This window comes from Triticum dicoccoides, chromosome 4B, assembly GCF_002162155.2.
Source record: "Triticum dicoccoides isolate Atlit2015 ecotype Zavitan chromosome 4B, WEW_v2.0, whole genome shotgun sequence".
Lineage (NCBI taxonomy): Eukaryota > Viridiplantae > Streptophyta > Magnoliopsida > Poales > Poaceae > Triticum > Triticum dicoccoides.
The window spans coordinates 293,284,537-293,298,812 of record NC_041387.1 but is presented as its reverse complement, the minus strand read 5'-3'; the positions used below and the strand labels follow the sequence as shown (position 1 = coordinate 293,298,812).

General features: G+C 44.0%; 1 protein-coding gene across 1 annotated transcript; it reads right to left on the bottom strand.

Annotated features, from left to right (window-relative positions):
- Positions 1–238: 238 nt before the first annotated feature.
- Positions 239–13,896, bottom strand: LOC119292657 (GTPase HflX). The gene is made up of 13 exons (XM_037571419.1): positions 13,775–13,896; positions 13,590–13,731; positions 11,619–11,761; positions 10,466–10,580; positions 9,883–10,020; positions 9,273–9,368; positions 1,759–1,872; positions 1,586–1,654; positions 1,420–1,490; positions 1,231–1,324; positions 849–974; positions 678–767; positions 239–506 (listed from the first exon to the last, which is right to left on the bottom strand). Exons 1-13 carry the CDS (start codon positions 13,894–13,896, stop codon positions 408–410), a joined length of 1,419 nt encoding a protein of 472 aa, XP_037427316.1. The 3' UTR covers positions 239–407.
- Positions 13,897–14,276: the final 380 nt, after the last annotated feature.

Genomic DNA, 14,276 nt, shown 5'->3' with positions numbered 1-14,276 from the left:
AACAGAATAGGTGACATCGGATCTCCTTGTCTCAGACCTTTATGTGTCTGGAAATAGTGACCTATGTCATCATTCACTTTGATTCCAACACTCCCTTTTTGTGTAAAAGATTCAACCTGGTTTCTCCAAGATGGGTCGAAACCTGAGTTGTTTGACTGAATAAGAGTAAGGAGTCTCTCCTTTCCAAACTGGTTGATGTCGTACAGTAGACTAACTCATGTACAACCAACTGTGTACTTTTTCTTAATTGTCAAAGAAAAACTGCGTACTTGTTTTTGTCACAAAAACTAACTGTGTACAATGGTCAAACGGGAAACAAGATAATCTCTCCTACTAAACTTTGTACATCGCCCGCCAACAAAAACTATATGACGGCCGATGATGGCCTCGAGCTGGAAAAGGGATGATCATAGAGGAGCAGCCACATGCTGCCGCAACGGCGTGAGAAGCCTTGCAAGAGGTAGAGGCACATGTGCTTTTATCAACGTGCCGTTTTCCATGTACTCCTGCAGGTAAGATTGATTGCGCCAGGTCATAAAAATCTCAAAGTTTGCGTCATCTTTTTTTGTAGTTTATGAAATTTACATGTTGGGTTTGGATTGACTTCATAGTGGGGTACTCCATATTTAAAAAATTGAGTTGCTGTTTTGCTTCCAATGAGCAAACAGGACACTCACGGTTTTCTCAACCATTCCAAGCTTATGTATGTCATTTAGCAGATCTCCTTTGTCATACGGAACAAAAGCTTCTATAGGCACCAGTGAGTCCTGCACAAGACGCATATTCACCTCAGATAAATTAAAGACGCACCACATGCCTCAAAAGTCCAGAACCAAAACAGCTCATACTTTCAACTTTGCTTGGATTGCATTGCAGAACTCTTCCAAACCATCGCCATTCATGGCGGATATGCAGATTATCCCTTGTTTCTCGGCTTCCTCCTTCACTCTCAATGAGTTATCGGCATTGTCAATCTGCATGCCATACAACTTACTTCGGTCAATTCAGAAACATATTAATTAAGAGCAATTCAAAATACTATTTATCCAGATCTTAGGTATTTACTAATTTAATTAACAATGTCTTGGTGCACCAAAATAAAATTTTATAGAGAAGTTAAAATTAGAGCAAACACAAGCTGGAAGCTTAAAATTTGACATTTACTAACACTTGAAATTAGCTTAAAGTGATTAAATTGCTGTCAGTACTAGGTCACTTGTAACAACGAACCTTATTCCACACAACCAACTTCGGAACCGAGTCTATATCCAGCTCTTTCAGTACTTTGTCAACAGCACTTATCTGTTGTTGAGCTAATGGATGGCTGGAACACACATGACACAAACACTATGATACCTAAATAGATGCATTAAATTGAATCATAATGACGAGAATATCTTTTGTATTTCAGTTGCACACCTGATATCTACAAGATGAACAATAATTGATGATTCTGATATCTCCTCCAGTGTTGCTCTAAATGCTGCCACCTGGACAAGCACCAATAGTTAATGCTCAGAAGATCATAAAGGGGAGGAGGGTCACAATAAAGCTTGTCCACGAAGATGATGTCTAAAAAGCATACCAGCATAGTGGGTAGCTTCTGAATGAACCCGACAGTATCTGTTAGGAGGAACTCAGTGCCGCTCTTCATCTGCAAAGTGGTGCATGCACTGATTAAACGTCGTACCTTGCACAGACACTTAAAAGTGCCATATATCTAAGTTTCCTTAAGATGTCAGTTTCTTAGCAACATACCAACACCCTCCGTGTTGTTGGGTCTAGTGTGGCAAATAATTTATCCTCAGCGAGCAAATCAGCTCCAGTTAAGCGGTTCAAGAGTGTACTTTTTCTAGCATTTGTATATCCCACCTGATGAGGACATGACTACCTTGGATATGACCAAAAATATTGCATATATGCATATTTGTCAGGTGATTTCTAGTGCAAACTATTCAATAATCTATTTATGTTATCCAGAACAAAAATACTTCACACACTTTTGTGTTTTGTCTAATTGCAGGTGTATGGGACATTTGTACAATCCACATATGAAGATAAGGAAGAAAGAGATGTTTATTTGCTGTCCAAAAAGTTCTCTCACGTCACTTTTGGCCCAAGAGAAGATAGAGTCCAAGTCTCTCACGTTCTGGATTCAGATTCGGACTGCACAGACACACCTGACTCAAAACGCACACAAGTTTTTCATACGGACTCCGAATTGGGTGATTCTTTTTTTGTTGGAAACTAGATTTCGTGCACTTTCCAACCCAATTGGAATCACCTTCAAATTCGTCCGGAGCGTTGAGTTGTGGACGAAACAGTCTGATGCTGCAGCAGAATCCGAGTCAAACTACAAGTCCAAAGGTGTTACATCACCTCCACTTGGGCCCATTGGCCTTGTACGACCTAGATTTAGTTTTAGGCTGCCTTGGGACATCCTCCCACCTCCTTGGCCGCCACCCCTTGCTCCTATATAAGTAGATCCATCTAGTAGCTTTTCCTTGGGATTTGTTTAGTTAAAAGTTAGCCATTGCAACTTCGTGTACTTCGTTTGTGTCCAACGACCAGACCAAGACCGCTTATGGATCCCCACCATTATCAATACCTCATATATATTTGCAATATTCAGATTGCTTTATCATATTCTTGCTCGTTCTTCGATTGCTTGCAGGAATAGACCTTCGTGGTCAGGCTGACCGTGCTTCCGGCATCGTCAGTAACCTCAGGAGATTGGTTTAGCGATTGCTAAGGCGCAACGTCGTGCACGTTTGTAGTCGGATTGTCAAAGTCGTCTCCACCAAATCGATAGTTATCATCTCATCGAAAGATCGGGACCCTCGCCTCTATCAAGTGGTATCAGTTTTCAGGTTGCTCGGTGAGAATTTCCAGTTTTCCTAGATTAGATTTACTTTCTTACCTATTGTCCAAGAAAAAGCCACAAAAAAGAGTTAGATCTATTCATCCTTGGTCCAAGCCAGTCTGAGCCTTTGCAATTTTCTTTTCATTGATTGCATAGTTGAATTATCGATTGCATTGTCGTGTCGAGTTGCTGGTCTTAGTGTCTAGTTCGTTTAGAGTTTCGAGTTCTGTTCACATTAGTCACGCCACCGCTGCATCATTATCTCTTCCGCTGTCCACCACCCATCCATCAATTTCCACCACGTGCTACCCACCATTCATTGTCATAATAATAGTTGAGATCGTTCACATCTTCACTTGATCCAATCTGCATCTTATCTAGTTTGTTTTGGAAAGAGGGAGAAAAAAAGAGAGAAAAAAAAGAGAGAAAAAAAAGGAAAAAAAAGTCAGAGAAAAAAAAGGAGAGAAAGAAAAAAAAGTGTGAGGAAAAAAAGAGAGAAGAAAAAAAAAATCGGCACAAACTTTTTCAGGGGAAAGTTGGAGACACAGTTGTTGATATATCCTGCTTGGCTGTTGTTTCACCTCATTATCTTCACTGCTGTTGTGATCTTCACTTATATCTTGCTGTCAAGAGCTACTTAGTATCCTTCATTGATGCTAGTTGTGCTACGCCGTGACCTCATTAGTGTTCTAGGCTCGCGTCTCTAGTCCGGTCTAGCCTAGGACCAGCACAGTACCGTCGTTGAGCGTTTATTCAACATTGCATCTTTGAATTGATTATTGCTAATCTTTTGCTACCATATATAGCCAACCCAGCTCCACATATTTCTACACCGTGTATACGTACGCTCCCCTGGCAATCGCTTTACTCAATATTCGGAGTTACTTGACACCGCTGGTTGCCGATCACCGCCTGCTGCATGGTGAGAACTTGTAAGACATTGATATTTGCTTTACTGTGAGCGTTTTACCACCACATCCTAGTAGTTATAGGAACATTATTTTTGGGTTTTGTTTCTTGTTCTACTAATCATGACAGGATCCAGAGTCAATTCATGGGCTTTGTCGATCGCGGGAGACGTGCCACCACCTTTGCAAATGACACAACCGTCACGAGAGGTGCACAAACATCCAAATGCACATGATCAGGTTAATGTATCTATACCACCATTTAATGGCCGTTTTAAACCTGCTTTATATATTGAATGGGAGTTCGACATAAAAAATATATTTGCTTCCCATAATTTCGATGAACATAAAAAGGTTAAGGTTGCGGTTGGTTCTTTCACTGGTTATGCTTTGGTTTGGTGGAGTGAATATTGTCGGTTACACCCTGATTATATACCTACTACTTGGGATGATTTGAAACTTGCCATGCGACATACTTTCGTCCCTGCTTATTATACTCGTGACATGATTAAGAAGTTCCAACACTTAAAACAAGGTAGTGAAACTGTAACAAAATATTATGATGATTTACAAACTACCTTGTTGCATTCCTCTTTAGAAGAAAGTGAAGATGATTTTATGGATAGATTTTGGGGAGGATTAAACCGTGATATTCAAGAGATACTAATTCATGAAGAGTGTTATCCTATGGACCATTTGTTTCATCTTGCTTGCAAAGCTGAACAGGAAATAAAACGACGTGTTGGCCACGAGGAGAACAAGCGCACGGTGCACATTCCAAGAGTTGATATGATTGTTCCTTCAACTACTAGGCATACTATGAAAACCACATCCGTTGTTGTCAGGACTACATCACCTCCACCATGTGACACATCGCCCCCGAGAGTGGCTACATCATCTGAGTTGATCATAAGAGGTAATGACAAAGGTACTGATCTTCCATCTCTACATGAGAATGATGAATGCCTTGTCAATTTGAATGCACCATCTGATGAGCTACCCACTACTTTGATCACACCACCTATTTTAGAGGACTACATTGATAATTTGACTTTGCCATGTGATCAAACAACTGAAATACCAACAATTTTGAGTGCACCCATTGAATTAACTATTGATGCAAAAGAACCAATGTTTAATCATTTTGATATGACCTGTAATCTTGGTGATGATTCTGTGTTGAATGACTTATTGCATGTTTGCTTATTTAAGCATGTTGTAGCATGTAAATTTGATGCAAGTAAGGTTTATTCACCAATGTTGGGATGGTTTAATGATGAACATTGTCAATCTTTTGAAATGAATAAGAGCTTCACTTATATGTGCAAACTGAGTTGCAATATTTTCATGCCTTCTACTTCTTGTGCTAATTTTTTGGCTTTAGATTTTATGAACTATGCAAGTTACTCATCTATTCATGTGTTCTATATGCAAAAATCAAGGGAAGTAAAAATGGATGACATATACATATACAACATGTACACCTTGTCTCTTTTGTTAGCCACATTTCAGATTAAGCAACGCCGAGGACGGCTTTATTTTCAAGAAGGGGAGGATGATGAGGACATGACTACCTTGGATATTACCAAAACTTTTGCATATATGCATATTTGTCAGGTGATTTCTAGTGCAAACTATTCAATAATCTATTTATGTTATCCAGAACAAAAATACTTCACACACTTTTGTGTTTTGTCTAATTGCAGGTGTATGGGACATTTGTACAATCCACATATGAAGATAAGGAAGAAAGAGATGTTTATTTGCTGTCCAAAAAGTTCTCTCACGTCACTTTTGGCCCAAGAGAAGATAGAGTCCAAGTCTCTCACGTTCTGGATTCAGATTCGGACTGCACAGACACACCTGACTCAAAACGCACACAAGTTTTTCATACGGACTCCGAATTGGGTGATTCTTTTTTTGTTGGAAACTAGATTTCGTGCACTTTCCAACCCAATTGGAATCACCTTCAAATTCGTCCGGAGCGTTGAGTTGTGGACGAAACAATCTGATGATGCAGCAGAATCCGAGTCAAACTACAAGTCCAAAGGTGTTACATCACCTCCACTTGGGCCCATTGGCCTTGTACGACCTAGATTTAGTTTTAGGCTGCCTTGGGACGTCCTCCCACCTCCTTGGCCGCCACCCCTTGCTCCTATATAAGTAGATCCATCTAGTAGCTTTTCCTTGGGATTTGTTTAGTTAAAAGTTAGCCATTGCAACTTCGTGTATTTCGTTTGTGTCCAACGACCAGACCAAGACCGCTTACGGATCCCCACCATTATCAATACCTCATATATATTTGCAATATTCAGATTGCTTTATCATATTCTTGCTCGTTCTTCGATTGCTTGCAGGAATAGACCTTCGTGGTCAGGCTGACCGTGCTTCCGGCATCGTCAGTAACCTCAGGAGATTGGTTTAGCGATTGCTAAGGCGCAACGTCGTGCACGTTTGTAGTCGGATTGTCAAAGTCGTCTCCACCAAATCGATAGTTATCATCTCATCGAAAGATCGGGACCCTCGCCTCTATCAAGTGGTATCAGTTTTCAGGTTGCTCGGTGAGAATTTCCAGTTTTCCTATATTAGATTTACTTTCTTACCTATTGTCCAAGAAAAAGCCACAAAAAAGAGTTAGATCTATTCATCCTTGGTCCAAGCCAGTCTGAGCCTTTGCAATTTTCTTTTCATTGATTGCATAGTTGAATTATCGATTGCATTGTCGTGTCGAGTTGCTGGTCTTAGTGTCTAGTTCGTTTAGAGTTTCGAGTTCTGTTCACATTAGTCACGCCACCGCTGCATCATTATCTCTTCCGCTGTCCACCACCCATCCATCAATTTCCACCACGTGCTACCCACCATTCATTGTCATAATAATAGTTGAGATCGTTCACATCTTCACTTGATCCAATCTGCATCTTATCTAGTTTGTTTTGGAAAGAGGGAGAAAAAAAGAGAGAAAAAAAAGAGAGAAAAAAAAGGAAAAAAAAGTCAGAGAAAAAAAAGGAGAGAAAGAAAAAAAAGTGTGAGGAAAAAAAGAGAGAAGAAAAAAAAAATCGGCACAAACTTTTTCAGGGGAAAGTTGGAGACACAGTTGTTGATATATCCTGCTTGGCTGTTGTTTCACCTCATTATCTTCACTGCTGTTGTGATCTTCACTTATATCTTGCTGTCAAGAGCTACTTAGTATCCTTCATTGATGCTAGTTGTGCTACGCCGTGACCTCATTAGTGTTCTAGGCTCGCGTCTCTAGTCCGGTCTAGCCTAGGACCAGCACAGTACCGTCGTTGAGCGTTTATTCAACATTGCATCTTTGAATTGATTATTGCTAATCTTTTGCTACCATATATAGCCAACCCAGCTCCACATATTTCTACACCGTGTATACGTACGCTCCCCTGGCAATCGCTTTACTCAATATTCGGAGTTACTTGACACCGCTGGTTGCCGATCACCGCCTGCTGCATGGTGAGAACTTGTAAGACATTGATATTTGCTTTACTGTGAGCGTTTTACCACCACATCCTAGTAGTTATAGGAACATTATTTTTGGGTTTTGTTTCTTGTTCTACTAATCATGACAGGATCCAGAGTCAATTCATGGGCTTTGTCGATCGCGGGAGACGTGCCACCACCTTTGCAAATGACACAACCGTCACGAGAGGTGCACAAACATCCAAATGCACATGATCAGGTTAATGTATCTATACCACCATTTAATGGCCGTTTTAAACCTGCTTTATATATTGAATGGGAGTTCGACATAAAAAATATATTTGCTTCCCATAATTTCGATGAACATAAAAAGGTTAAGGTTGCGGTTGGTTCTTTCACTGGTTATGCTTTGGTTTGGTGGAGTGAATATTGTCGGTTACACCCTGATTATATACCTACTACTTGGGATGATTTGAAACTTGCCATGCGACATACTTTCGTCCCTGCTTATTATACTCGTGACATGATTAAGAAGTTGCCACACTTAAAACAAGGTAGTGAAACTGTAACAAAATATTATGATGATTTACAAACTACCTTGTTGCATTCCTCTTTAGAAGAAAGTGAAGATGATTTTATGGATAGATTTTGGGGAGGATTAAACCGTGATATTCAAGAGATACTAATTCATGAAGAGTGTTATCCTATGGACCATTTGTTTCATCTTGCTTGCAAAGCTGAACAGGAAATAAAACGACGTGTTGGCCACGAGGAGAACAAGCGCACGGTGCACATTCCAAGAGTTGATATGATTGTTCCTTCAACTACTAAGCATACTATGACAACCACATCCGTTGTTGTCAGGACTACATCACCTCCACCATGTGACACATCGCCCCCGAGAGTGGCTACATCATCTGAGTTGATCATAAGAGGTAATGACAAAGGTACTGATCTTCCATCTCTACATGAGAATGATGAATGCCTTGTCAATTTGTGATGAGGACATGACTACCTTGGATATGACAAAAAATATTGCATATATGCATATTTGTCAGGTGATTTCTAGTGCAAACTATTCAATAATCTATTTATGTTATCCAGAACAAAAATACTTCACACACTTTTGTGTTTTGTCTAATTGCAGGTGTATGGGATATTTGTACAATCCACATATGAAGATAAGGAAGAAAGAGATGTTTATTTGCTGTCCAAAAAGTTCTCTCACGTCACTTTTGGCCCAAGAGAAGATAGAGTCCAAGTCTCTCACGTTCTGGATTCAGATTCGGACTGCACAGACATACCTGACTCAAAACGCACACAAGTTTTTCATACGGACTCCGAATTGGGTGATTCTTTTTTTGTTGGAAACTAGATTTCGTGCACTTTCCAACCCAATTGGAATCACCTTCAAATTCGTCCGAAGCGTTGAGTTGTGGACGAAACAATCTGATGCTGCAGCAGAATCCGAGTCAAACTACAAGTCCAAAGGTGTTACATCACCTCCACTTGGGCCCATTGGCCTTGTACGACCTAGATTTAGTTTTAGGCTGCCTTGGGACGTCCTCCCACCTCCTTGGCCTCCACCCCTTGCTCCTATATAAGTAGATCCATCTAGTAGCTTTTCCTTGGGATTTGTTTAGTTAAAAGTTAGCCATTGCAACTTCGTGTACTTCGTTTGTGTCCAACGACCAGACCAAGACCGCTTCCGGATCCCCACCATTATCAATACTTCATATATATTTGCAATATTCAGATTGCTTTATCATATTCTTGCTCGTTCTTCGATTGCTTGCAGGAATAGACCTTCGTGGTCAGGCTGACCGTGCTTCCAGCATCGTCAGTAACCTCAGGAGATTGGTTTAGCGATTGCTAAGGCGCAACGTCGTGCACGTTTGTAGTCGGATCGTCAAAGTCGTCTCCACCAAATCTATAGTTATCATCTCATCGAAAGATCGGGACCCTCGCCTCTATCACCACCTGATTTTTTTGGAAACTTTATCTATTAATAACTAATAATTAAAAGGAACTTCCTATTAGACTCAACAAAAACACCATGGTTATACCAGAGAAACAACAGGAATAGGCACCGACCGTCGACGGTTGCGATAAAGCTTTCGATGTTTTCGGACAGACTCCAATTCCTTCCTCAAAGTGCTTACCTACAGAAGATACTTAGGTTCGAGAATAATCAAATTCCAGAAAAAGAACAGGAAGTGCAACTAGAGTAAGTAACATAATTATATACAAGCTTCTCAGACATTAAGACGAGGAACTCGTGTGTAACAGTACATGGCTACAAATCATCATTTCTTCTACACAACAATGGTGAAAGTGACATGTAATTGGCGAATAGGCAATAGGTGCTTACAAAATGATGAAGTCACAGATATTACATTGCTCGAACTACTTAATAAACAAGCAATGGAGCATCTCTAGCTATGTTCTGGTTACATATATTGAACTGTATACACACGCTGATACAATTTACATGATAGAGAAGATCTTAAGTATTAAAAAATGCGATCAGATTCCATGGCACAAAAAAAGGTACAGAACATTATTCCTCTATTGAACAATTAATGTCCTTAAAGCATTGGAGTATTTTGAACCTTGGTGGTTTCGTATTTGGAAATTCACGTATAAATTATCTAACTGTAAGAACAAGAATATTACTTGTGTTCTCAAGATGCGCTTGTCAACTTCAATTTGTTTCTCACCCATACCCTTGACTTGGCCTCCTGACTGCCGCTCAAGGTGAGTCCATAGCTTTGTCAACCTAGGAAGTTGATATTCCATTTGTGCCAAGGTGACCTAAAAAGGAAACGTCAGACGTGTGCATCAATTCCAAAGCAAATGAAGTTACTTTCCACTGTAAAGATATCTCAATTAAGTCCGCACATTAAATGTTTATGTAGAAATTTAGTCTGATGATGGTACAGAGTTGTGCACATAACTTCAGATGTTCACAAATAGCAATATAGTTCCAAATAATATGTCATCAGAACGGTGATGAGCTGGTACAACTTCGTCTCCAAGATAGTATGCCAGAGAAATGTTTTACCTTATGGCAACCTAACAACCCAGCATACCAAGGGGCATACACTACTACGCCAGTAGTGTATTGAGAAGATCATTTTCCATGTTATCCAAATATTGGTGAGAAGTCATAACCTCAGAAAATATCTTATAGGATCACTTAATGCAGCAGTCACAGAATACCTTAAAGGACCACTTAACACCTATCTGTTATGTTTACCTGCAGAGCAGCTTCATGTGTCGCTGCCCTTTGATTAAAAATGTCCAAAATAAGAGCAGTCCGGTCACAGACTCGAACACCTCCACCAAAGGACTTCTCCAAGTTACGCAGCTGTCTGCTTAAAATTGAGCAAATAATCAAGGAATAAACTCTCAAACAAGATTGTTGGAGTGTATATATGGATTGCCTAGCCCTTTCCATCAGTTCGTACTTTTGATTACATTGTCTAGTGCATGAAGCTTAACATGGTATCAGAGCCTAAGGTGTTGAATTCAAGTCTTAGATTTCATTTCGCAATATGTCCAAAAATTGTTGTTGCCCCTCTGTCTCCATGTATAGGCCTCTTGAGTCGTACCACTTAGTCTATTCATGAGTTGACTTCCCGCGTCACACGTGAGAGGGGGTGTTGAAGTGTATATGCGGATTGCCTGGCCCTTTCCATCAGTTCGAACGTTTGGTTGCGTTGGCTACTGGATGAAGCTTAACAAAGATAACTAGATTTCTCTTTTTTTCTTTGTGTTTAACCTTGGAGCGCAGAAGTGAAGATAAACAGAGGCACTAAGGGTATGTTTGGTTCATGCCATAACAATGCCCTACCAAAATTGGCCAACAATTTGCTAATTCCTTGACCATTTATTGGCCCAAAAGTTGGCAAGATTTGTGAAAAGAGTGTGAGAAAAGTTGGCGAGATTCCATAGGCAACCAAGATCTTGGCAACCAACCAAGCAAGAGTCAAAGTAACATGCCCTACCATAATTTTGGTGGGATAAAATTGGACAGCAACCAAACATACCATAAATCGCAAACCGAATAAAACATAGAGTGGTATTCCCTTCATTTGGAAAAATGCAGGGCAGAGTTTGACCGTGCAAAGTTTGACCTTATAATTCTTGTACAACATTTTTAAATTGTTACAACATTCAGTCATAAAAGGTACTTTTGAATACAAGTCCAATGATATCAATTGTGTGTAACAAACCCACATATTACTGGATCATAATTGTTAGTCAAAGTTTGATCTTGAATAGTCAAAGTACACATCACATTTCCAAACGGAGAGAGTAATAGTTTTCTCATTTCAACACAAAACAGTTCTTTGATTGCAATAGCTTCAGTAGATAAAATAAACATGTTGAGTCTGATGTAAGCTTACCCAGCAGACAACTCATCATCGAAAATTATAGTCGCAATATCAAGGGCCTGAACTGCACTCCTAATTTCCGCAACCTTCCCTGAACCAATATAAGTCCTTGGATTTGGATTTGAAAGCCTGATGAAAAGCACAAAACATGAAACCTACCCGAGAAAAAAAGATATGTACAACGTGACAAGCATCTCCAGCAATAGTCCCTGTTAGACAACGTTTATACCTAGCTTCTGTATATACCCTGTATCTTGTATTTGTACACTTCGTGTACCCTTATATATATATGAGATAGCCACACCCGTATTGGGTGTCGTGCAGTTTCCCAAACCCTAAATCTAATATGGTCAGCCTAAACCTACGATCCCGCCGCCGTCGCTGCTGCTTCCGTTCACCTCTGCCCGCTCGCGCAGCTAGTGCCGCCGGTGGCTTGCTAGCTAGCTTTGAAGCGATTGCTGCCCGTGGCTTGCTAGCTAGCTTTCAAGCGATCGCGCTGCTCTTTGCTAGCCTTCGCCACTGATGGCTTTTGTCCCGACCGCCGCTTCGGCCGCCCTGGCCTCTTCATTTTGACGTCTCCACCGCTGGCCTCCGTAGCTGCCGCGCCGCCACCTCCCGTCTTCACCGACGTCGCCGTGTCGTCGGCGCCCTTCGGCGCTGCTCCCTCTAGGCTTCCATGCCGCTGCTGCACTGCCGGTGCCCTACGGAGCCGCCGCCTCCTTCCCGCCTCCCGGCCTGGCGCTGCCGCGCCGCTCCCTCCGGGCTTCCACGCCGCTGATGCACCGCCAGTGGCCTATGGAGCCGCCGCCTCCCGGCCTGGCCCCGCCGCCGACGCAGGTGTACGGTGGGCACGCGCCCTATGGCGCCCCGCATGCGGCCATTTCCTGGTGGGGCTATGCCGCGCCTCACGGCAGCCAACACCCGCCCGTGGCCCAACCCTACGATGTCGTAGGAACGACGCCACCCCACGGCGCTGCCCCGGCCAATCAGTGGCCGCTTCCAGCCGCGATGTCGGCCCCCTACTGGACAGCCCCGTTGGCGTACGCCTACCCGACAGCCCGGCCGACCATGCCTCCTCATGGCACATCTGCTTCGTACGGGGCGCCTTACAGTGGTCCCTCGACGGAGATGGTGGCTTCCTCCGTGCCCCCGAGTGGGGCTTTGGATTTTTATGCGTCGGCGCCACCCTGGCGGGTTCCTGCGTCATGGGGGCGCGCTCCTCCAGAGCTGTTTGGTCCTGTGCACGCCCCTCGTTTATGTGCGGTGCTGCTGGAGCATCGAGGCAGCCGAAGGAGCTTGTCGGGGGGGGAGGGGGGGACTCCCTCCCCACGGATTGGATGGCTCCGGAGTCTCGAGGGGCTCGTGGCTCGCGAGGCCCTTGTTGGACTTGCGAGGATGCGGGGCCTCCGGAGGTGCCTCCGCCAGGCATCGTGCCACGTGGAGATGTGAAAAACACTTGGCGAAGGACTCCTTAATGATGTGCCTGACCGTGATTGCGCTTTCCCAGGCCACCTTTCCTTGATGCTCACCCTACATCCGAAGCCCCCGAGCGAGGGTCGACTGTCGCCGGTTTGCTGGGTCACGATGCCCGGCAAGGTCAGGAGGTGAGTGCTCCTGAGGCCAGGGGCCGAAGGCAACAGGTGCCTGTTGGCTCGCTCCAGGATTGGGACGCCAAGATCTTGGCGAGGTGTGCGCACGGGCGGACCCGTGACTGTCGTGGCCTAGGCCTCAACGCCGCCAGGGCTAGCTCGGGCATACACACCGTGGCCAGCCCCCGCTCGCGGGACGCAAGGGAGGGAGAAACTGGCAGCCGTCACTTCCTTTAAAAGCGAGATTCAAGAAGGAAAACACTGCAAGGAGAAAATCCCGACCCCTTTCAAATAAAGACGCGAAACTTCAAACTTCATTCCAAGAAATGGCAAATTTGGTTACAAGAGAGAATGAAAGAACAGCTGCGTCAGGCGCCTAAGCTAGTCTTCCCACCAGCGCGGAGCATGGGGCCTCCACTTGGGCGTGGGCATAGTCACTGTTCGACCGTGTCGTCCGCCAGCGCGGAGCATGGGGCTTCCACTTGGGCGTGGATGGGAGCTCCCGCATGGCGGCGGACCGGCGCACCGGGAGACTCCTGGGCGCGTACAGCCCCACTCATTATTACGTGAGAGTGTCACGGGTAGAACTTGCGAATATGTTGGATGTTCAAGGCATTCTGGATGGGGACCCCGTCCTCCGTCTCCAAGCACGCGGCACCTGGCCTGGAGACGCGGGCGACCCTGAACGGGCCCTCCCACATGGGCGATACTTATGAAGGCCCTCCCTGGAGAGGACCCGCCTCAGGACGAGGTCACCAACTTTGAGGGTCCGGGGGCGGATGTTGCGGCAGTGGTAGCGCCGCAATGCCTGCTGGTACCTTGCGGCCCGGAGAGAGTCTTGGCGGCGGGCCTCCTCTCCGAGGACAAGATTGGTCCCCCGCGAGGCATCCTGACGTGCCTCGTCAAACGCCAAGACCCGCGGGGAATGATACTTGATCTCGAGCGGGAGGACCGCCTCGGCCCCGTAGACGAGGAAGAATAGGGTCTCGCCGGTGGGCTTAGTCGCGGTGGTGCGGACGGACCACAACACGGACTGTAGCTCATCGAGCCAACCCCTGCCGCAGGCCTCGAGCTTCTTCTG